Source organism: Myotis myotis, unplaced genomic scaffold (assembly GCF_014108235.1).
Source record: "Myotis myotis isolate mMyoMyo1 unplaced genomic scaffold, mMyoMyo1.p scaffold_m19_p_4, whole genome shotgun sequence".
In the NCBI taxonomy this organism is placed as follows: Eukaryota; Metazoa; Chordata; class Mammalia; order Chiroptera; family Vespertilionidae; genus Myotis; species Myotis myotis.
Window position 1 is genome coordinate 129,883,078 of NW_023416346.1, and position 24,875 is coordinate 129,907,952.

The 24,875-nt window shown below is 50.4% G+C and overlaps 1 protein-coding gene across 4 annotated transcripts in view; it reads right to left on the reverse strand.

Moving 5' to 3' along the window:
- Positions 1-15,391: 15,391 nt before the first annotated feature.
- Positions 15,392-24,875, reverse strand: part of CLCN4 (chloride voltage-gated channel 4) — a 55,153-nt gene continuing 45,669 nt past the window's right edge. For all 4 annotated transcript variants that reach the window (XM_036305463.1, XM_036305466.1, XM_036305465.1 and 1 more), the window contains one exon: positions 15,392-17,048. In XM_036305463.1, coding sequence (XP_036161356.1) covers positions 16,958-17,048 — 91 coding nt within the window. In that variant the 3' untranslated portion in view covers positions 15,392-16,957. The remainder of the gene's footprint in view (positions 17,049-24,875) is intronic.

The window sequence follows — 24,875 nt, forward strand, 5'->3', positions numbered from 1 at the left end:
CCTGCCTTCCTCCTGCCCTCTCTCCCTTCCACTTTTTCTAAAAATCAATGGGAATCAATGGGAAAAATACCCTCTGGTGAGGATTAACAACAAAAAATCCATGAGCTAGCTTAGCATGAAGTGTCAGATGGTTCTTACTATGTTTAACATCATCATTTTACAAATGAGGCGTACAACTTGTCAAGCCGAAAAGGACTAATTGAGTATCTGCCCTAAGGTCAAGCCAGAGAATGGCAAACTATGGCCCACGGGCCAAATGCCACCCACCATCTGCTCGTGTGCCCACAGATAAGCTGACACTGGACCCAGGAGACCAGCCAGGGCATCACCCGCCACCCCTTCTTCCTCCTCTGCTCCCAGAAATGGCTGCCGCTTGGGGTCCATCCTGGTTGCCAACTACACACCGGGGCCTCTGCTGGCAGCCGCTGCTGAGCAGGGAGCAGCCAGGACCCTCCGGCCAGCTTCCTGTGATGAGCTGGTTTGGCTCCTAGGGAGGAGGGAGGAGGGAGGAGTGTGCTGGGACCTGGGGGTCCCTGAGGCAGAGAGTGAAACTGATCAAGGCAGCGCGCCCCCTTCAACCCGCCCCCACCCCTGCTCCACTGCGGCCAGGCACCAACCCTAGGGCTGGTCACTCTTCCTCTGAAGTCTCCAGCAGACGGCACTGGGCACAAAGTTGCCCACCGCCCAAGACCAGCCACCTAGGCCAGTGGTCGGCAAACTGCGGCTCGCGAGCCACATGCAGCTCTTTGGCCCCTTGAGTGTGGCTCTTCCACAAAATACTGACTTCTGCGCATGGGCCACGAAATTTCAATCGCACTGTACGTGCGCGCCTGCACATGGTATTTTGTGGAAGAGACACACTCAAGGGGCCAAAGAGCCGCATGTGGCTCGCGAGCTGCAGTTTGCCCACCACTGCCCTAGGCACATGGGGCGGGGCAGGGCGTGTCTCCCTTGTTACATCAGAACCTATACAATGGCCTCTGTTTTGCCTCTTAGTTTTCAAAGTCAGAAATGTTTTCTTCCTAGCCCTTCACAGAAAAGGCGTGAGACTCTTGGTATAAATGTTTCCAAATATTTTCTCCAAGGGCTTAATCATCAAGGTGAGGAGGGGGGGCTGAAGAAGGGGGAAGCCTCGAGAGCCTATGTTGGGAAATCAGAAGCTCTTAAGCACTGAGCAAAGAAACACAAGCTCTACATGCTATGTATAGCAGAATACACACACTTCTAAAAGCTGCATTATTTCCTCACCTTCTGCGTCATTTGCGCACCAGCCTCGGTTATATTGGGTATTTGAATGCCACCTACTGGGCATGAAGGGCCTCTGCTCATTGGAAAGGATCATTTGTACTTTGTTTTTTGTTTAATATTTTTATTGATTTCAGAGAGGAAGGGTGAGGGACAGAGAGAGAGAGACATCAATGATGAGAGAATCATGGATCGGCTGCCTCCTGCACGCCCCCTACTGGGGATCAAGCCCACAACCCGGGCATGTGCCCCTGGTGGGAATCGAACTCAGGACCCTTCAGTCCACAGGCCAACGCTCTATCCACTGAGCCACACAAGCCCGGGCTACTTATACTCTAGAGCAGGGCAGCGACAGCTAACAGCTGCTGCATTGCTTGTGCTGGGGCACACTGCTGGTGACAGCTGGCTGAGGAGCTTGCAGCCACCGCAGGAATTCTCTGCCACCATCAGACTTCTCAGTCACGGCCAAGCAGCCTGTCTCCGCCTCTCAGTGGCGGGGCTGGCCTGTGCCGTGTCGGATGGTTCTCAGCAGCCCTGGCTTCTACCCACTTAGTGGGTTCAATTGGGTCCCCTTCAAAAAGTAGGTCCAAGTCTTAACGCCCAGGACCTGGGAACGTGACCTTATTGGGAAACAGTGCCCTTGCAGATGGAACTAAGTGAAGGGACTTGAGAGGAGATCACCCTGGATTGAGGGTGGGCCTTGAGTCCACTGGCAGGTGTCCTTCTAAGACAGCGGTTCTCAACCTGTGGCTCGCCAACCTGTGGGTCGCAACCCCTTTGGGGGTGGAATGACCCTTTCACAGGGGTCGCCTAAGACCATCGGAAAACACATATAGAATTCCATATTGTTTTTGTGATGAATCACTATGCTTTCATTATGTTCAATGTGTAACAATGAAAATACATCCTGCATATCAGATATTTACATGACGATTCATAACAGTAGCAACATGACAGTGATGAAGTAGCAACGAAAATAATTTTATGGTTGGGGGTCACCACAACATGAGGAACTGTATGAGAGGGTCACGGCATTAGGAAGGTTGAGAACCGCTGATCTAAGAGAAAGGGAAGGGAGGTGTGAGGCACAGAGACATAGGGGAAAGGCCACGTGAAGGTGAGGCAGAGAGCAGAGCGATGCAGCCACGAGCCACGGCATGCCACCGACTGCCCCCAGATGCTGGGAGAAAGACATGAGACAGATTCCTCTCCGTCTCCAGAAGGGACCAACCCCTCCCACGTCTGGCCTCCAGAAAGGTGAGAATAACTTCTGTCATTGAAGCCACCCTGGGTGTGGTAGCTTGTGTCAGCAGCGTCAGGGAACTAGTACAACTGCTAGATGCCAGGCGCTTGCTCCCCCTGTTGTGAGGAGCAACGATATCTCCAAATATTGCCAAGGGTCCCCTGGGAGCAAGCCCCCTGGCTGAGAACCACTGCGTTAGCGATACACGCTCTAAAACTACAGGGAAGAAATCTTCCCAGCTAACAGGATGGTAAATGCTAGCCAGCCATCACACGAACTGAACCCGGGCTAAGACCTTCCACCTGGCCCAGCCGGTGTGGCTCAGTGGTTGAGCGTCGACCCATGAACCAGGAGGTCACGGTTTGATTCCCGGTCAGGGGACTTTCCCAGGCTTAGGGCTCCATCCCCAGTGTGGGGTGTGCAGGGGGCAGCCAATCAATCTCACTCTTATCGTTGATGTTTCTCTCTCTGCCTCTGCCTTCCTCTCTGAAATCAATATATACATATATATTAAAGACCTTCCACCTGCTAGGCAGACAGGAAAGGCAACTGCATTGAGGGAGTTGAAATGCAGAAATAACCAGAACCTTTCTCTTTGTTCATTAGACATTCTCTCTGAACCGCCACCGGACAGGGACAGGAACCCTTTTTAACACGTTTTGATCACTGAACACTAAGAGAATAGTCATCTTCACTCATTCTCGAGGGGGAGGTCAAGTCCAGCGTCCTGGGCTCGGCACCCATCGCACACCCAGGGAGTCTCTCCTTCACTAGGCGTGTTTCCAGGACAAACGCACAAAGGGGCCTCTTCCACTACCAGTTAAATGGAGATGTTCACTTCAGCTCCATTTCTGGGGAAATAGTAGGCTGAGGCAGGGGGTCCCGCGAGGGTGAGGCCGACGGAGTCCTAATGAAGCATGCCCGACTCCGGAGACAGGTTCAAGACGCAGTCTGAGTTTATTGTGTAAGTGCAGCAACATATATAACTTTTTGGACCAATCAGAAGTTTACACCATCCTTAGGGCAACCAATGGTAGGAAAGATCAGGGTACTGTGTAGGGGCTCTAGGGGGCTTGCTCAGGCGGGCGCTGCCACTTCCCGGTGTGCCGAGGAAGCTTGTACAGGCAGAGTGCGCTCACGCCATTGCATCCGCCACTGCACTGAGATAAATCTCCTGAGCTCTTCCCACAGTAGGCCATTTCCAAAAAGGGTGGCAGGGTCATTGCTGGTTACAAGTGGGCTTGAGAATCAGGCTGCCTGGTTTCGGAGCAGAGTTCTGTCGGGAGCCCCCAAACCTCCCAACCCCACGGTCCTCATGTGTACCATGGGGGAGCCATGGCCTACTGAGCTCAGAGTGAGCATTCAAAACCGTGATGAATGGAAGAAGTGCTCAGCCTGACCCCGGCTGGTGTGGCTCAGTTGGTTGAACATCATCCTGTGCACCAAGAGGCTGCCGGTTCGATTCCCAGTCAGGGCACATGCCAAGGTTGCGGGCTTGATCCCCAGTAGGGGGCAAACAGGAGGCAGCTAATCAATGATTCTCATCATTGATGCTTCTATCTCTCCATCCCTCTCCCTTCCTCTCTGAAATCAATAAAAATATATTTTTTAAAAATATTATTGTGCTTTGAAGGCACAACTAGTGGCATGGAGCTACAAAACCATTTGGCCTCGGCCTCCTCGAGTCAAAGTTGCAAACAGCATCCTGGGATTTGCCCACCAAGCCAGAGTCACCCTGTGAGAGTTTTGAGCTGGTGAACTCAGCTATCTTGGATGTCACTTCTCTAAAGACTGCCACGCTCATCCTGTCTATGGCTATAGTTTCATTCCCCTAGACCAGTGGTCGGCAAACTCATTAGCCAACAGAGCCAAATATCAACAGTACAATGATTGAAATTTCTTTGGAGAGCCAAATTTTTTAAACTTAAACTATATAGATAGGTACATTGTTATTCACTTAATTAGGGTCCTCCTAAGGCTTAGGAAGAGCCATACTCAAGGGGCCAAAGAGCCGCATGTGGCTCGCGAGCCGCGGTTTGCCAACCACAGCCTTACACCAAGCATGTCAAACTCACGGCCCACAACGATATTTTTGCGGCCCAGCCAATATAATGGTATGTAAGAAATGTTTTAATAAAAATTTCGTCACTTAATTTTTATAATATCCTGTTATACATCATTATTAATAACGAACTACAACGAACTATCATCGTGTTGCATTCCTTTCCCTTACGCACAGGCACACCATTTCTCTCCATTAGAGAAATACTAGCAGCGAATATTAGCAGTGTATTTTAGCAGCCGATGGCCACGTCCTTAGTCCTGGACTGACTTGTTTGGTGTGCGCAACAGGAAATATTTCGCTTTCAGAGAACAAGAAAAATAGGCTTATTTGCGTTACGCTTATTAATTTGTGCAGTTATTCAGTGTCTGGTAAGTTAATGCTCAAGAAAAAAATATAAATTTTTATTAAAATGTTCTACTATTTTATGTTAACGAGACTCATTTGTTTCAGCCCTTTGTACTCAGCATGTCTCTATCGAAATAGACCTACGTTTCTATGAAAACTGTAGCTTTTGCTTTTTTGCGGCCACATGCGCTTACCCCTTGTTTATTTGGCCCGTGTTAGCCTTTGAGTTTGACATGCTTGGCCGACACACTTGGCTATTAGATGCACCTGTTGGATACTTTTCTGCTAAATAAACAGAATCACTTTCTTGTATTTAAAAGACGAAATCTATTCACCAAATGCAGAAATACTGAAATGTAACCTCGTTTCCATGCTCTCTCAACACTGAACACCAAAAGCATTTTCCAGTCAGTGGGGCATTTTCCCCCTGTGATGTGACATGTTTAGCAAAGTCACGGGCATGGACCCCCTGAGCCGCCAGCCTCAGCAGCACGAAGACCTGTCACACTTCTCTGCGGGTTCGGTTCGATCAAAGGGACACCCCGGCTTGGAGAGTCTTCTTTCACATTCTGCCTTCAGAGAGTCTTCTTTCACATTCTGCCTTTGGACACTGATGATCTCTCAGCTGAGTGGCCCTCTCAGGCCATGGCACACCAAGGCCATTACCATTTTCTTGTGACATGGGCTGTTTTCTGTGACCTTTTACACAATGGCGGGTCTGTCTCTTGCGAGGAAACACTCTGTCTCCAGGAAACTCTGCCAGGATTAGTTTCTTAACTTACTCTAAAAAATCACAACTACAGGTCAGGTTTCGGGCCCTTATCCATTCTGCAGAAATGTATAATGAATCAATATGCAAAATACTAGAACTGACACCGAAGGGAGACAACGAGACATAGCTCCTTGACCTTGAGAAACTCATAGGTTTGACCACCCAATCCCAGTTCCCCCTTCGCAATTCCCACTGTAGGAATCAATATTCCCTATTAGCTCTGATCTGAAGAAGGCAACTAGAACCCCAACTAACCACGTCTGCCTCGAGACTGGGCTTTGGAACTCAGAATGAAGCTCCCATGCAAAGCGAGGCCTGCTCTGCGAACTCGGAGGGCCAGGCCTGAAGGTCCAAGCGCAGACTTGAACCCGTCCTGAGCTCGTGTCCCACCCACCCTGGCACCCTGCTTGGCCGTGAGCGTCTCGAGGCACAGTCATTGCACAAACATGCCCAGTTCAGACGGCGTGTAGATCCCCCACACCAGCCCTTTCTCGGAGTCTGCGGGCCCTGTTGATCCTTTCCCATGCCAGTCTGCGGGAGGCCCCTCTGCTGCTCCTCGCCCCCTGGCAGGGTGCTGGGGATGTTTGCTTGAAACAAACATTCTTTCCCGGAGCCTGCACGGCTGTCCCCTCGCTCCGGGCGGCCAGTGCGTGGCCGCCTGGAAGAGGCGTGTCTTGCTGCGGTTTGCGCACTGGGAACGGCAACGCTTTGGAGGGACCGAGGACAAGGCTGGGAGCTCTCGGCCCCATGCCACGCCCTGTCCTCCCCTGGCGGATGCCGCTGTGCTCCATCTCGGAGCTCACCTTACAGTGTGGCTTCGGGGGCCTTTGAAGTTCCAGCTGCAGGGAGTAGTGATTGGGGGCCCCGGCGCGGGGAGGGGCTGGCTGCCCAGTGGACTACGAAATGCAATTAAAAGGCGCACCTGGGCGGCCACCGAAGCACAGAGCGCGGCGTTGGCTCCCAGCAGAAGAGGCGCATTGAACCACGCCAGAAGGTCCGTCTCTACAAAGTGCTTAATTCAGAAAAGCCCGAACCTTTACAAAACAAAAAGCGAAACGCAACCCGGGAAGCCCGCCCACTGGCCAGCACACAAAGGGACGCGTGGATTCTTGCTGCCGCGTGGGTGCCGGCGGCCCACGTGGGTCAGCAGAGGCTCGCCGGCGCTGGGGAGATCTCTTCTCCTGGCTGCCCTGGTGTCTTCATCTTTGGCCAGCCGGCCACGGACCCTTACCTCTCCCATCCCTTCCCGAGCTCCTTCTGCCCCTCCGCCCAGGGCTCAGTTCTCGGACGCGAGGCCTGTTCCAGGTGTGTGTTCCCAACCTGGCGCTGCGTCCCAGTCATCGGTGAGAACTCAGGAAGCCGGCTCTGGCCCCGGACTTTCCGGCTGCCAGGCCCAGGGTGGGGCAGAAAGTGTGCATTTCTAACCAGCGGCCGCTGACCCGATGGTCCAGGGACCGCACTTTGAGAACCACCGGGTTAGGCCAACCAGTTCGACTCAGAGTCTAGTCTGAGCTCAGGTGAGTTGTCATGTTGTGGGAAAAAGTCCCTGGACTTAAAGGCACCAAGAAGAGGCAAGCTGGAGCTCTAGGCAGACGCGCACCTGGCTGCACCAACCGGCCTGAGTCCTGGAGCCAAGGGCTCTCAAAGCTGAATACACTTTATACATTTAATATGTTTTTTCATTGATTTTAGAGAGAAAGGAAGGGAGAAGGAGAGAAGAGAGAGAAACATCCATGATGAGAGGAATCATTGATTGGCTGCCTCCTGCACACCCCCTGCTGGGGATTCAACCTGCAACCCAGGCATGTGTCCTGACCGGGAATCAAACCGTGACCCCCTGGTTTCTGGTTGACGCACAGCCACGGAGCCACACGGCCCAGGCAAGGCTGAGCACACTTTAGAACAGTGGTTCTCAACCTTGGCTGCACATTAGAATCACCTGGGAATCTTTTTCAAATCCTGATTTCTGGGCCTCATCCTCCGGAAATTCTGTTTCTTTGTGATGGGGCGGGGCCACAACATGAATAACAAAGAATTTCCGGAGGATGAGGCCCAGAAATCAGGATTTGAAAAAGATTTCCAGGTGATTCTCATGTGCAGCCAAGGTTGAGAACCACTGCTCTAGAAGCACCTGGCAGGCCTTTTGAAAGTGAGGCTGGACCCCACACAGGTGAGTCTGCCCTGGCACCGAGGGGAATAAACACAGGTAAACATGAAAACCCCTCATGAAAGACAAAGCGCCACGTCAGCGGCTAGGTGTTACTCTCCCTCGCAGAAAACATACTGAACTTGTAACAGAGGCCACCGACACCTCTGTGATATCGAACTCAGGACAGAGGTTTCTGGCCTCGATTCAGCGGACGGAGAACCTTGGAAGACAGAAAAGCATTTGAACGTGTCCATGCTATTCCAGCAACACACACATCTTTCCTTGCTTCTGTGTGAAAAGCTCTTCAGATTTCCCATCCAGTCTTAGAAAGGAAGTTAAATGACCCCCGACGGCCAGCCGGTGGGTCGGTGGTCCTGATCTCCTCTAAGCCAGGAGTGGCAAACTGGTTCTGCAAAATGCCAAATAGTCCATATCCCAGGCTTTGCAGGCTACGCGGCCTCTGTTGCAACTACCATTGTACATAGCTCAGAAGCAGCCAGAGACCATTCGAGAACAAGTGGGCATGGCCACGTGCCAACAAAACTTTATTTACAAAGACAGTGGCAGGATCGGTTTGGCCCTCATGCTCTACTTTGCCAACCACGGCTTCAAACTTTTAATAAAGACACGAAAATATTCAAAGTTGACTCAAGAGGCACCTGGCAACCTTTCTCATGAGATGGAACAAGCCAAGATCACCGAGGAAGCGGGCAGGGCAGGCCACCGCAGCTGAACCCGACGGCCTTCACTCCACATTCCCCAGCTGGTGTGAAACGCGTGCCCCAGCAAATGTCCCCTCTTCTCTAAATTGTTGCCTTCTGCTTACTGGAGGCGGGCTCTTCCCCAGCCACACTAAAGCCTGTCCCCCGGCCTTAGCCTGCGCACTCGGTCTTTGCCTAACGCCACGGATTTTTCAGCAGCTTCTGAAAACTCACCACAACTCCCAGGCCCTCCCACTCCTGGCCCCACGGCCGTGCGCTGGAACTTACCAGTCCAGGTAGCCACACAATCCTCTCTTTTCCTTGGGCACCTGGCAGCGTCCTGCAGAAACACGGCCTCCCGGAAGCACTCCGGGGATGCACCCCCACCACGTGCAGACCCGCTGGCCCTCCCCGCCCTTGACCAACCAGCTGAGACTCCCGCCCATGGAGCGGCTGGGCGCTGGGCAACGCGCTGGAGAAAGCTCCTTGGTGATCATGGGAACCACCACATCCCTTCCTGGGCGGCTCTGGCCTTCCTGGGACGGGCGGAAGTTGGAGAAACGCTTGCAAAGGGAACGTGCTCCTGGGAGGGACGCTGGCGCCCACCTCCGCTGGTTAGTGGGGCGGGAACTGGGGGCAGCGCTGAGCGTGGGTGAGAGCGTGAAACTGACGTGAAACCGACACGGCGCCCGCGGACGGCAGGGGGCGCTCTCCCACCCGCAGCGCCCCCTGGACGCCACCTGCCAGGCTTCCCGCGCCGGGAACTCAGGGATGTGCTTTATTCTCGGACCCAATCTGTGTGGCTGGCGGGCGGCTGTTTCCTCTCGGACGTGTGGGCTCCACCGCCAGCGCCGGCAGCACAGGGCAATTGCTCCCTCCGTCCCGTGAGCCCAGCCCTGGGCTTGGGGGTTGGAAATCCCAAGGTGCCTGTGGCTCTTGCTCATTCGGAAGGAGAATAACTGTTTCTTTGACGAAGTGCAATTGTGAAGAAACTGCCACAAATGGCTGCTCCCTGTCTGCCTTCGCAGATGGCAGCTCCGTTCTAGCCAGCTGACGAGCAGTGAACTGGGAGCTGGGACAACAGGCCCGCCGAGCCCCTGCGCTGGGCGGACTGTCATCTGGTCCCGTCTCAACTCCCGGACGCCCACGAAGAAGCTGCCCAACCACACGTTTCTTTGCAAGGCCATGCGGCTGCTCTAGCTAAGCGCCCAGAAGTACGCCTGACGAGCTGTCACCTTTCGGACAAATCCTGTTTGTTTCTTCTCCCTTCTGGTTGTTTTGTGTTTTTTTAATATGTTTGTATTGATTTCAGAGATGAAGGGAGAGGGAGAGAGAGAGAAACAACAATGATGAGAATCATTCATCGGCTGCCTCCTGCACGCCCCCTACTGGGAATCGAGCCCATAACCCAGGCATCTAACCGTGACCTCCTGGTTCATAGGTCGATGCTCAACCACTGGCCTACACCAGCCGGGCTCCCCTTTCGGTTTTTACATCGTGTTGAAGGGAAATATCCAAGGCCCACAAAAGGCTCACGAGTGTTACTAATGAGACATTTCTAACCCCACATGATGCCGGTGAGATTTTTCTGTCTGGAAGTGTAGTGGGTATGGGGTGGCTGAAAATAAGCAAGTTACACACAGTCTTGTGTTTCATGAACTGTTGCTCCAAATTTTAAGCTAATCAAGAGTTCAGTATTTTCACCTATTTGTGCTTTTCTGTTCTCCAAGCTAGTACAACGCTACAGAGAAATGGAATTTCCTATCAAGTGGTTTCTTTTCTAATAATTTCCCATTAATTTGGAGTCAGAGAGAAGTTTTGTTTGTTGTTTTTTTCACATCCCTTAAGAGATGTGAGTTTGCTTATTTCATTTTGATTTTTGGAAAAATTGCCTCAGAAAGAATTGGAAACTAAAGCAATTGGTTAGTCCAATCTGTGTCTAGTCTTAGGGGGTCTTACAATTACACTAAAGTTTAATGTGTCCTTTAAGAACATAAAATTCACCCTAGCTGGTTTGGTTCAGTGGATAGAGCGTTGGCCTGCAGACTGAAGGGTCCCAGGTTTGATTCGGGTCAAGGGCACATGCCTGGGTTGCGGGCTCAATCCCCAGTAGGGGGCATGCAGGAGGCAACTGATTAATGATTCTCATCATTGATGTTTCTCTCTCCCTCTCCCTTCCTCTCTGAAATCAATAAAAAATATATATTTTTTAAAAGAACATAAAATTCATTAATTTCCCATGAAAGCTACTGGGAGGGCTTCACACCATGAGAAAATAATATCTACCATGTGCGTGGTCTATTCCAAGCCAAGTGCTTTACAATGATTACATCACGTAAGCCTCATAGCCATGCCGCTGGTCGAGAGCAGTAGCTCATACAGAGATGGGGAAACGCAGACTCGAGGAGCTTCAATCCCTTTGACCGACACACCCAAGAGGCAAAGGAGCTGGGATTCAAGTGCAGTTGTCTTGGGCAGTGTAACTCCCTGACAATGCAAAATTGAGATTCTGTTACGTGTTGGTTCTGCTTGCGCTTGTATCCCACAGAAGTCTGCAGGTGTGGCTTTCATGCCACTGATATACAATGGCTTGATGTATGTCTCCAACCCCAATGACTCCCCTGAACTCTGGACTTGAGTGTCCAATGGCTCTCTCCAATGTAGATCTTCCAAAACGCAGCTGCTCACCTAGTCTACCCCATCCCAGTAAATGGCAACTTAGTTGGGCCATTTTATAGCCACTCCACCAACAAATCTGTTGGCTCCATCTTGGAAATATATCTGGAATTCTGGAACTCTGGGACAAGCCTCCATCATAACTCACCTATTGGCAACAGCCTCCTAGCTTCTAGTCTTGTCATATGACGGCCGGATGGTTCGTGTGCAACGCAGATCAAATCAGTCATTCCTCCGAGTCCTTACCTTGCCCTACAGGACCTGGAAGCAGCTACTTGTGTCTACCCTTCCCCGCGAGGAAAAACAAAACCAATTTCTTCCCCAACACCCCTCCTTCCCAAGGACCACACATCCTGCAGCCTCTCAACTTCGGCAGCCCCCCAGCAGGCTGGGCCTGTTCCCACCTCAGGACCTTTGCACTTGCTGTCCCTCTGCTGAGGATGATCTCCCCCAAGCTGTGCCTAGGACTGGCTCTCTCCCCTCATTGGAGGGGACTCCTCTCTCTGCCTCCTCTAGGTTAAATGTACGTGGGCATTCTTTGTGCTGTTTTCTTTTTTCAAATTTTCTGTGAAGTCAAAAATTTTAAATTAAAAAATAAAACTGGTGGGAAAGGACATAATTCAAATCCTATGGTTCCCAAAGTAATAAATACATTTTTTTTCGTTGAAAGAATGAATGTTAGACCATCCAAGCTGTGCTCCCCAGGCTCCCCCAGGTGGCCTGGGACAGTGGTCCCACCCCCTCCTTGGAAATGTATAGCCCCGTCTGAATTTGTACTTGGCCATCATCCCCAGGCTAAGAACACGCGATTTTAAAGCTGACCGAGCTAATGTCACAACCGTGCATGACAATGTGAACACCAGGTCTTTAGCTTGGCCAGATACTTCAGCCGCCACCGGGATCGCCTTTCCGGGGTCACCAGAGGTTCCCTTGGGCGGAAACGCTGTGACATCAGTATCTCCTTCATTTACATGCTTCTGGGGGACTGTGTTGTTATATTTTTTTAAATAGAGTTCAAATACTTAATTGTTAATAAGGTGCCAATGTTTACACAGTGTTACAATAAAAAGAAATGCTTCGTGGTCGTTCCGACACCAAATGGGAATAGACCTCGTAAAAGACTCACGGAGGCTCATTCCCAGCACACCCAGGGCAGCGCAGACATCGCCATGACCACCTCATGCTCCCCGAGGGAGGGGCACAGGCTGCCCCCCTGTGCACCACCGGCGGCTGGAAGTGAGGCCCATAAAGCAGTGGCCAGCGGAATTCCAAGGAAGGGAAGGCGTGTCCTGTGACCATGAGTGATTCCGTTCTGCATCTCGGTTCTCCTCTTCTAGCCCAGCCCCTGCTAACGAACGCGGAGCAGCACTGCACGTGCGGATCATTTAAAGTAACAGCTCACCTGCGTGCAAGAAGCTGCTCAAAGCTTTTCAGTGTCTGTGACTCATCGGGGCCAAGCATGTAGCCAGTGACCTGTCTTCTCTGTAAGGCAGCGGTTCTCAACCTCCCTAAGGCCGCGGCCCTTTCATACAGCTCCTCATGTGGTGGTGACCTCCAACCATAAAATTATTTTCGTTGCTACTTCATCACTGTCATGTTGCTACTGTTATGAATCGTCATGTCAATATCTGATCTGCAGGATGTATTTTCATGGTTACAAATTGAACATAATGAAAGCATAGTGATGAATCATAAAAACAATATGTAATTCTATATGTGTTTTCCAATGGTCTTAGGCGACCCCTGTGAAGGGGTCGTTTGACCCCCAAGGGGGTCGCGACCCACAGGTTGAGAACCGCTGCTATAAGGTTTTTGGGAAGGACCGGATGAAGAAATTTCAGGTTGCCTGCTTCTATTTTTTTAATATATTTTTATTGACTTCAGAGAGGAAGGGAGAGGGAGAGAGATAGAAACATCAGTGATGAGAGAGAATTGTGGGTCGGCTGCCTCCTGCACGCCCCCCACTGGGAATCAACCCTGCAACCCGGGCCTGTGCCCTCGATCAGAATCGAACCCAGGACCCTTCAGTCCGCAGGTTGATGCTCTATCCACTGAGCCACACCGGCTAGGGCTCCCTCCTTCAAAGGAACAGCAAACACCGAACGCTGCTCTGCTTCAGGCGCGTCCCCTTTCTCCACGGGCCATGCACACACCTGCATTCCCAGGGAACGCGCTGAATAAACAAGGACTCCCCGTGCCACTTCGGGGACACTTTATTTGGGGTCTGACTCTACGGCAGAGTCCTTAGGAACAGGGAGAGCAACAGAGAGGCCGACATGCCTGGTTAGAGAACACCTTTTGCATTGGGTGTTCAGGTTTATTTACATAAAAAACTGATTCTGGAAGAATCCAGTAAGTTGTACAAATGTCTAAAACAGTGGTTCTCAACCTTCTGGCCCTTTAAATACAGTTCCTCATGTTGTGACCCAACCATAAAATTATTTTCGTTGCTACTTCATAACTGTCATGTTGCTACTGTTATGAATCGTCATGTAAATATCTGATGTGCAGGATGGTCTTAGGCGACCCCCGTGAAAGGGTCATTCGACCGCCAAAGGGGTGGCAACCCACAGGTTGAGAACCGCTGGTCTAAAGCCTTTGGTTCTGGAAAAAGGAAACAAAAGCATTCCTCTAAAAAGGGCCGATTCCATCTCCACAGCCCAGTCTGCGCATCTTGCTCATCAGGTCACCTGGGAAAGTGCCAGAGTTCTGCATTTGGTTACAGGCAATACCTTCCCAATCCCCACACACGTGCTTTGTTAACAAGGAGTGACCGGTGGGCGGAGTTCAGGCTCCGGGAGGAAGGCAGCTGGCTCTGGTGGTCCCCATGGCAAACACGCCGTCCTTGACCTGCATCTGCCTGCCTGACCCTGGCCTTTAGTTGAGGCCAGCCTGCACTCCACAACTCACTGGCGGTTCAACTTATGAAGGGAAATAAGGTTAGGCTATTGAGGTCAAGAACCAGTTCCAACTGTTCCCCCTGAATCCACAGACATCCCTGCGCTAAGCACTGGGGAGAAAGACACAACTCCCCTTGGTGACCTTGGCCCAGAGTCAACTAGCCCCTCATCCCATGGCCTCGGATGGAAGATGAGGCCATTCTTCGGTGTCACTGACCGTTGGCTGGCTGTCCACTGTTTCGTGGCCCCTTTTGCAGCTCCTTATTTCAGCTGAAAGGGCATCCGGACTATCTACACCCCGGCTATGACTAATGCTCTGTGGGGAGGTCACGTGGGAGTAAGAGGGGAATTATGTGAGGCAATCCTAGAATTTCAAGTCCAGGAAAGTCCAGCTTCACTTGCATTTGTTCCATGGAAACCCAATAACAACACTCATATTTGGCTCTGTTGCTCAATACTTACGTGCTGTGAATGAGATAACAAAGTTCATTCTATTATAAGAAGGAACACTGAATTCTCTACGGCAGACGGAGTGTTTCCACACTGAAGTGGCTATCTGATATGATCTTGGAGGGGCAATTCCCGAAACAAATTTTCCATCGTTTGGCAGCATGATCTGACAAACTTTAAGCACATCAACTAGAAGTTCTCATAGAAGCCCACTGTTAGCCAGGTTTTTATCCGAGATGGACATTTTTATTGAGGCTAAGAAATGACGGATTCTGATTGGGAATTCTCTGTCACATCCGAGAGGGAGCGGGAACTCTAAGGTTAGAAGAGAGTCTTCAGAGAGGCTCAGCAAGCAAGGGTAAAGAGGACGGGGAGGACAATGACAGGGACACAATGATGGCATCCAACACAGCAGACACCACTTCCCTCCCAAGAACCAACCCCCCCTTCCTCATTAAGAGAATTGAAATATTAGTCACGCCTTGCTAAACACTGTCCTTCCCAGACTCCCGTGCAGCTGTGGGGGCCACGTGACAGAATTCTAGCCAATGAGGAAAGCCGGGCATCTCTGGGAGAGCTGTGCTTTCTTGAGATTAGCACTGCACCTGTTACTTGCCTCTTCCTGCTTAGAAAGCAGACATGGCACCTGGCAGCTCAGTAACCAGCTTGTGACTGTGAGGCCATAAACCAAAGGACAAAGGATGTCAGAAAACATACCAAAGAGTGTAGGCCAGTGATGGCGAACCTTTTGAGCTCGGCGTGTCAGCATTTTGAAAAACCCTAACTTAACTCTGGTGCCGTGTCACATAGAGAAATGTTTTGATCTTTGCAACCATAGTAAAACAAAGACATATTTTTGATATTTATGTTATATATTTAAATGCCATTTAACAAAGAAAAATCAACCGAAAAAATGAGTTCGCGTGTCACCTCTGACACACGTGTCATAGGTTCGCCATCACTGATGTAGACCCTCGATGATATGACGAGAGTCCTGAGTGCCCAACCCCAGGTTTCCTACTCAGCTCATCACTGTTCGTTGGGATTCCTATGATTTGCAGCCAAATGCACACCTGGCACATCAATACCCAATGATGAGATTGAGAAGGATGAGGATGACTCAGTGAAAAGGGAAGAAGGAAGGCTAAAGAGAAAGAGCAAACGAGGTAACTCTTACTCACGCTGATCACAGTGGACCTAAAACACCCAGCTTCACTCCTGCTCGCAGGAAGGACAGAAGTCCTGCCTAAAGGAATCACTGCCTCATTACGAAGATGCCCAGTGCTCAAACTGGCTGTCTAGGATGTAACTGCCCTTCTGTGCTCTGATTGCTGGGATGAGAGTGCATGCTTAGACATTAAAGCTGGGCGGTTTGCATCCTACAGAGAAGAGAATGGAACAGATTTAGAATCAATTTGGTATTTCTCTTGCAATCCATTTGGAGGAGTTCCCACTGAGAAGTCATATGCCTCACCCCCTCTGCAGCGTATTTAATAAGATCGGAGAAGAAAAAGAAGTAGTCGCACTGGGTAGCCTGCTCTGACTGCTGTCTAGGCTATTTGGAAATTGACGCACACGTACGCCGAGCTGGCAGCATATAGGATGTGTCCCATGGAAAGTGCTGGACTGATCGATATGTAAGAATGCACAGGCAACAGCAATAAATAAATGAAGCAAATGCAATGGGGATGCGAATCGGTGACTGGGTGAGTACATTCTCCTAATAAGGATGAATCCCTTTGCCTGGAAGGAAATACAGTGCAGCACTAAACGCTCCAATGGTCCGTCGGGCTGGCCCAAGGTGCTGGTCTTGCATAGAGAAATGATTTCTTCAGACTCATCATAACACATGATCCTGATGTTGGTTTAGAAACTGATGGCTAAGCAAATTAGACTGAGAACAGGAGCAAGAAAGGGGATGTTCATGCGTGACCCAATAGTTGCAGCTTTCACTATGTTCACATTTAAATTCTTTTCCTTTTCCAACAAAGTAAGTGCAAATACATTTAGTCCAACACACTAACATAGCAGCAAAACCTCAGGAACCAATGAATAAGGGCACTGGCACCCCGGTACCCCTCTGCCTTTTGGACTCAAAGCTTCAGAAACACCAGCCTTGAACAGAAGGGCAAACATTTCTTGATTCGGCATTTGTGTTCCATCGTTCACACCCACCCACATGCCCCGTAGCAGTTAGTAAATTCATTAACAAACACGATTTGAAACTCATAAGGAGTTAAAGCTATAAAATGCCTACTCATTGGTGTATTTTTTTAACAAATGTTTCATCCTTCTTCCCTTCCTTTCAAACAAAGCTTCTGGGTCATTCATTAGGAAAATAACATATCACTTGTTTACTTCTTTTAAAATGACACAGTTGTGTTTTTCTCAAAACGACTGCCATCTTGTTTCTAATTAAACATGATGGATTCAGGGTCCTGGTTTGCCATCTGGGCCATATGTCTCAGAACATCCTTTTTTGTGATGATGCCAAGAAGTCTCCTGGAGAAGAAACAAAATAGAGAAAAGAGGTCAACCTCGCAATACCGACTCATGCCTTTCCCGGAACACCAGTGCCTTTATCACCTGGGCACACCGAGAGACGACATTCCCCAGCGTCCCTTGCGGGTGGGTGCGGCCAGCTGAGTGAGCCTGGCCCATGGAGTGAGTATGGGCAGACATGAGAGGTGCCCCTCCCGAGCCGCCCACACATTTCCTCACACTCTCTCTCCTCAACTGCGAGGCAGAGGCAGAGGAGTAGTGAAGGACTCTGAGGTCACAAGGGATTGACAAGGAGCCACCAGATTCAAAGACCTGCGTCCTGGAATGACTGTGTTGCAGACCCCACGCCTGCTGTGACTGATACTGGATATGACTCGGGAGATAAATAAACCTGACACATCCGGCCACTGAGATTCCAAATTGTTTATTACAGCAGTAAAGCTACATACGATGCCTGATATACACTCCTAAATTTTAAAACTATAATCAATAAAATAAAAGGGCTTATGAAAGCCATTGTCAAAACTTGCCCACACCATGGAAATTCTAACCATAAGGTTTTGGTTTTTTTAATCCTTACCCAAGGATATTTTTTTCATTGATTTTTTTTTTTTTTTTTTTTTTTTTTTTTTTTTTTTTTTTTTAGAGAGAGTGGAGCGGGGGGCGTGAGAGCTAAAGAGAGCGAAACATCAATACATCAACTGTTTGCCTCCCACACGTGCTCAGACTGGGGCCGGGGATCAAACCTGAAACCCAGGTACGTGCCCTTGACCTGGAATTGAACCCAAGACCCTTTGGTGTTCAGGCCAACACTCTAACCACTGAGCACACTGACCAGGGCCCAAGTATAAGGTATTTTAAGTATAACAACTGATTCTATTTTAAATCTATCTTACTAGAAGGGGAAAGTTTGACATTCATCTCTGACCATATATGTAAATTACCTCCTCTTCCAAAATGCCATTGCTTTCAACTTACAGAAACAATACCACCTCCCAGGATTGCTTGTATTGGGCCACCTAGACAATGTATCGCACAACTCTAGGGAGCACTGCTCACAAACACTGCAATGCACGAGTGCCCCTAGAATATGCTGTACACACTTGGACAACCATTCACGACAGCCCTTGCCTCACTCTTGATTCTGTTAAATATTTAAGTGGCCACCTGCTGGAACAAGTCACGCCCTCTAGGTACAGTGAAGGGCTTGAAAGAAGGGGATGTACACAACTTCTTTGGAGAAAAGAAGTTCCATAGCCAAATTCGTTTGCAAAATGCTGCCCACTGTGGCTCCATTATACCCAGGAAAAGGGGAATGGAGAAGTGAACTATGGCAGGACACCGGGACACTGGACAGCTATTAAATGACAGGCTTCTCTGCATCTGTGTAAAATGATGAATACACACAAAAAATCAGAAAGCACAACTGTAATACACTGTCATTTATCTAAGTAACGCCAAATTAGTCAAACTCAAACTCATCTGCTACTAATAGAAAGTAAATATTCAAAGGGAATTCAAGTATTCAGAGCAGTGTCCAAGTCAGTGGCATCTGGTGAGATGCACACTGGTTAGTGAAACTGTCAAGCCAGAATTCTGACTTTTGTCCCTGATCACCCTGGAGCTTAAAAAAGTGACTGATTTATTGTGTTAGTTTTCCTTCTGTCACACTAGGGGAGACAGCAGGTACTACCTCTTCCCCTCCCCCTCATGGGAGCATCTTCAGGAGAGAGGAAAACAGCCAACAGGGCCTTTGAAAGCATGCTAAGCAAAAATAATAATGACCACATGGCTGACAAAACACTGAAAGACAGCGTCATGACTATCATGATAACCAAAAACTGAAGAACAATGTAGAGAGCGGAATAGAATTAGAAAACCAGTATTTTGCACCCCCAATGTAATAATGAGGTTAGCCAATAATTATCATCAATGAATTCCAAAACCGCTGGGTAAATGGTTGCTGGAAACCAGAAAATTCACATGGTCTCAAAGGATCCGGCCACCGATGACGTACAAAGAGAAAAATGTCCCTTCCCAAGCGAGGTTCCGGCCATCAGCATCCCATCCGAGTGATGGAGCTTATCACCAACAAAGTCGGAAAGGCTGACATCATGACATCATCTACTTTGAAATGTTGCCAAAAACCACTTAAACCAAATCAAACCATGAGGAAGCAATCAAACATATTCAAAATGTGAGACTACTGGTCTGGACTCTTAAAAAAATATGTGTCACAAGTAACAAACAAAAAAGAGGCAGGGAAGTATTTCAAACAAACATCCCCAATAGAATATTGTTCGGGCTAAAAAGAAATGAGCTATCAAGTCAGGTAAAGGCATGGAGGAACCTTAAAGGCACACTGAGAGAAAGAGGCGCATCTGAGAAGGCTGTGTGATTCCAATTCTACGACATTCTGGAAAAGACAAAACTAGGGAGACTGAAGGACACATATGTAATACCTTAATCAATAAAGAAAAAAAAAAGACACAACAAAAAGAAAAAGAAAAACTAGGAAGACTGTAAAAGATCAGCGGTTGCCAGGGGAAGTGGGAAGGTGGAGTGTTCAGAACAGTAAAACTACTCTGTGTGATACCATAATGGTGTGTACATGTCATTCTCCATTTGTCAAAACCCACAGAATGTACAACACCAAGAGTGAACCCTAATGCAAACTATGAACCTTAGTTACTAATACTGGACCGACAGATCAATGGCAACAAATATAACCCACCGATGAAGATGTTAACAAGAAGGGAAACTGAAGGAACAAGAGAGGGAATATGGGAACTCTATACGCTCTGTTCAACTTTTCTGTAAACAAAAAACCACTCTAAGAAATAAAGCCTATTAATTAAAGAAAAAACCCTTGGAGGGGGAGGGGTTGCCTGAGAGGAGGGGTTAGTGAGGAAGGATAAAGCCAGGAATTGTTGTGGGGTTTTTTGTTGTTTTTTAATATATTTCTATTGGTTTCAGAGAGGAAGGGAGAGGGAGAGAGAGATAGAAACATCAATGATGAGAGAGAATCATGGATCGGCTGCCTCCTGCACGCCCCCTACTGGGGATGGAGCCCGCAACCCGGACATATGCTCCAACCAGGAATTGAACCTTAACCTCCTGGTTCATAGGTCAACACTCAACCACTGAGCCACGCCGGCTGGACAATGTTGCTTTTCATTTTAGCTGTTTAGAGCTACTTGACTTTCGCATGTTCATATGGTACTTTAAATACATTTCTGAAATTGATCCAAATGCAGTCCAACTGATGGTGCCCCAGAAAGCAAAATGCTGTTATACTGACTCTGCCAAGCTGAGTCCGAGTTCTGGTTTCTGCAGCAGCCTCTCTCCGTGGCTTGCAGACACCTGCCTTTCTGCTGTGACCTCCCATGGCCCTTTTCTCTGTCCCAGCAACCCTGGTGTGTCTTCCTCTTTTTCTAAGGACACCAGTCCTATCAGATGAGGGCCTCACTCTTATGACCTCATTGCACTGTAATCACCCCCTTAAAGACCCCACCTCCAAATACAGTCACACTGGGGGGTCGAGGCTTCAGCACAAGAATTTGGGGTGCGGGGGGGACACAATTCAGCATGTTCCTTAAGATGAGCTCCCTGGCTTTACTTGTTAAACATTTTTGAGCCTTCTCCAGTTCTGTCCAAAACATGCTCAGGACGATGATTAAAACAATGCTGCTTGGGAAAAAACGACTTGTTAGTGTTTGCAAAGTGCTGAGAACTCTACTATAACACACCACACACCACACACACACACGTGTGTGCGCGCACACACACGCGCCTCCCACGTCCCTCCCATGTCTGTAAAGCCTGGTTTGTATTTCCTTATCTTCACCCTGGAGACAGCATCAAAGATCAGGCATCTGCCTAAAGCAGTCCTGACAACCTCCCCTTCGAGCTCTGGGGCTACGATGTCTGAGAGTCACGCCGGGTGCGATGGTGCTGGGGAAACACACACGCAGCAGCTGCCTGGGGTGCCTGGGGTGCCTGGGGTGCAGGCATCAACGGGGCCCGGGCCCACGACAATCATTATCACAGGACACCGCACAGCCACCCGGAAGGAGGCGACATCAAAGCCGGCAGGGATCTGCAGAGCCGGGAAATGTCCTATTTCATTTACATCAAGAGCTTACACTTCCAGCCCCTTGGGGTAGCAGTTCAAGTGAGTCCGGTGCCTGGTAAACGGCCGATCTATCCGCTGGAGGCACTGAGCTCTTCCGAGGAGGCCACCCAGCAGGACTTGGGGCCGCTGACACCATCTCCCCGGCTTGCTTGTCCTTCCTTCCTCGGTCCCGTGGACGGAAAAGCCCACCCCGAGTCACTCTTGGCCCCTGGAGGCTTCCTAGACGCCGGCATTCAGGGGACAAAGACTTCTCTGGTTCCCGGTCTGCTTTCCCAAAGACCTTGGACCCCGGGCCCTGAGGAATCCTGCCGCGGCTGCTGGCGCAGGGGATGAGCTGGGCTCTCTCGGCCCCGAGCAAGGAAAGCGCATGGCGACAGAATAATCAAAACCCGCGCTGGCTTCAGAGGGGCCTGCCCTGGCCGCGAGCCGGAGATGAAAGGCCCGCACACCAGGCCCCCTTGCCAGCACTAACGTATCAGCATCTGTGTTTGTTTAAAATATGTAGAGCGAGAGGGGGAGAGGGAGAGAGAGTGCGATTTTGTTTTCTTGCAGAACATTCGGAGCCAATTTCAGCGCCCAGATCTTCACAGGGAAACCTCGGGGGCTCCGCGAGGTGCGAGCGGGCATTCGGGGCAGAATTCCCACCGGCGCTGGAAATTCCGAGGATAACTGACATTGGATTATTATTTTAAAGGGAAAGAGAAACTGCGATCCACTTGAGACGACACGAGTGATCACAGTAGTATTTACACCGAGCGCTGGAAATTCAAGTACATAAATGGGCTTCAGTGTTTTGCAAAGTGGGGTCCCGCGACCAGCGACAGCCCTTGGGGGCTGGTTAGAAATAGACATTCTCCGCTCCCCGCCCCCCACCCAGGCCTGTTCCCGGGGCCTGGGTTTCAGCTGGAGGCTCAATCCTCAGAGACTCAGATGCACACTCAGGTTTGAGGACCACTGAGTTCCTTAAAAAGTCACAGCTAAGCCCTAGCCGGTTTGGCTCAGTGGGTAGAGCCTCGGCCTGTGGACTGAAGGGTCCCAGGTTTGATTTTGGTCAAGGGCACATGCCTGGGTTGCAAACTTGATCCCCAGTAGGGGGCGTGCAGGAGGCATCTGACCAATGATTCTCTCTCATCATTGATGTTTCTATCTCTCTCGCTCTCCCTTCCTCTCTGAAATCAATACAAATATTTTTTAAAAGTCACAGCTAAAAGAATCTCCAGCCTCAAACAGTAGTTCATTTGTTCCATATTGATCGCCCCTCCCACGTGCAAGACACCCCGTAGCTGTGTCAGAGCCGGGGTAGGAGTGGGGGGGGACGCTGGTCCTGTCGATAGGAGCTCTCCGGGTCAGGGAGCAAATGCAGCCCCTCAGAGCCCGGCCGCTCTGGGCAGGAGTGGGGAGAAGGCCGCCTGGGCAAGGCCCGCTCACTCGGCTGTTCTCTGGCATCCAGTGCGGGGTCACCCAGTTGGAACACCGGTGACATCTCAGGCAGGATGACTCTTCGCTGATGTGTGGACTACCCTGTGCACTGTAGATGCCAGCAGATGCCAGCAGCACCCCCTCCTCCCCGCTGTGACACCCCATCTCTGTGGGGGGCAGCACCACCAGGGGTGAGAAGTGCTGAATTCAACTTCCACAGTGTGGCCCGGGAAATGTGAACTACGATAGAGAGTGCAGCCTCTGGAGCCTACAGGGGCCTGAGCTATATTCAGGGGACCAACGTCTCCACAACCCATCCCCCACCCCCACTCCCCGCCCCGGCCCCAGCCCATAAGGCAGGGGTGGGGAACCTTTTCCTGCCAAGGGCCACGGGGAGATTTGTATCATCATTCTCGGGCCCTACAAAATCATCACCTTAAACATGAGCCTGCTCTATCTGGTCAGACATTGAATGAGCTCACCCCTAATGCCTTGGAGGGCCAGACCCCATGGTTTCGAGGGCCTCATACGGCCCAAGGGCCGGACGTTCCCCACTGCTGCCCATAAAGGAATGAGCTGGGCAGACGACCCTAGGTTCCAGGCAACCCTGACTGAGCCGACCTCCTCCTCCTCCTGCCAAGCTTCTGAGGCCATGGAATTTGGGGTGCGCCTCTGAGCCCAAACATTGGCCCTCAGGGCACGGCACCTCCCACACCATCATGACCCTCCAATCTGCTCGGCTGGCATAACAGAAAGCGGAGGAATTTGCTGGCAAAGATCATGCCAGGGCCGCCACGCCTCAGCCCTCCGATAACGCTGGTGTTGAAAGCGTGAACTGGCGGGAACACGCTGACAAATGAGGGAACAGGCTGAGCTTAATGCAAACTTCACCTCTGCCTCTAGGGATTCCATCCATGAGAGTGCAGGTGAGAGCCGCACGCAGCACCGGCGGGGCCCGGGCCCGGGGGCACCCAAATGCCCGCGAGCCGTGGCCTTCGAGACACCCACGTCCACGAGCCAACCTCGGGCAACCTCAAGGCCAAGTGACATATGTCTTGTCATACTGACATATTTCTTAACCACTTACTGTGTCTGAAATGGTACTACCGTCTTCATTACCTCCCATCTCTTTTTCTTAACATGTCACTGACGAAGCTTTTGGTGCTGTGCCCCTAACCCTGTCTTTCCCACGAGCCCCGGCATATGATCAGCACCATGATTGAGGAATGTATATGTCACATTACCGCGGGCCAGGCTGCGCCTTCTCCCTGAGTCAAGGGCAACAGGGTGGTAGAAAAGCAACCCCACCCAGCCAGTGTGGCTCAGTGGCTGAGCATTGACCTATGAACCAGGAGGTCAGGGTTTGATTCCTGGTCAGGGCACATGCCTGGGTTGCGGGCTCGATCCTCAGTGTGGGGCGTGCAGGTGGCAGCCCATCCATGATTCTCTCTCATCATCGATGTTTCTCTCTCTCCCTCTGTCGCTTCCTCTCTCTAAAACCAATAAAAACATTTTATTTTAAATATATTTTATTGATTTCAGAGAAGAAAGAGAGAAAGAGAAACATCAATGAGGAGATAAATCATTGATCGGCTGCCTCCTGCGCGCCCCCTACTGGGGGTCCAGCCCGCAACCCAGGCATGTGCCCTTGACCAGAATTGAACCCGGAACCCTTCAGTCCGCAGGCTGACGCTCTATCCACTGAGCCACACCAGTCAGGGCTAAAAACATATTTTAAAAAAAGAAAAGTAGCCCCAAGCCCCCTTCTTTGGCTCCTCCCCTTTGTGGCTGAGCCTGCAGCCTCAGGCCGGACAGCAGCCCCGCCTGGAAGCTTCTCCCATGTTCCCTGCGCACTAGCCCTGGCGCCAGGTTCCCACAGCTGCCATCAGCTGCTCAGCATTCTCGCCAGGACTTCCGCCACCCTCTGCCACAGCGGTTCCCAACCTCGGCTGCACATGAGAATCACCTGGGAATCTTTTCAAAATCCTCATTCCTGGGCCTCATCCTCCGGAAATTCTGTTTCTCTGTGATGGGGCGGGGCCACAACATGAGTAACAAAGAAACAGAATTTCATAAGGATGAGGCCCAGAAATCAGGATTTTAAAACGATTCCCAGGTGATTTTAATGTGCAGCCAAGGTTGAGAACCACTGCTCTACCACGTGCTGCTCCTTGAGTCCCCTGAGGACTGAGAGAGAATCATGGATCGGCTGCCTCCTGCACGCCCCCTACTGGGAACATTCACCTGCTCTCCCCAGTCTGGGCACCGCCGCC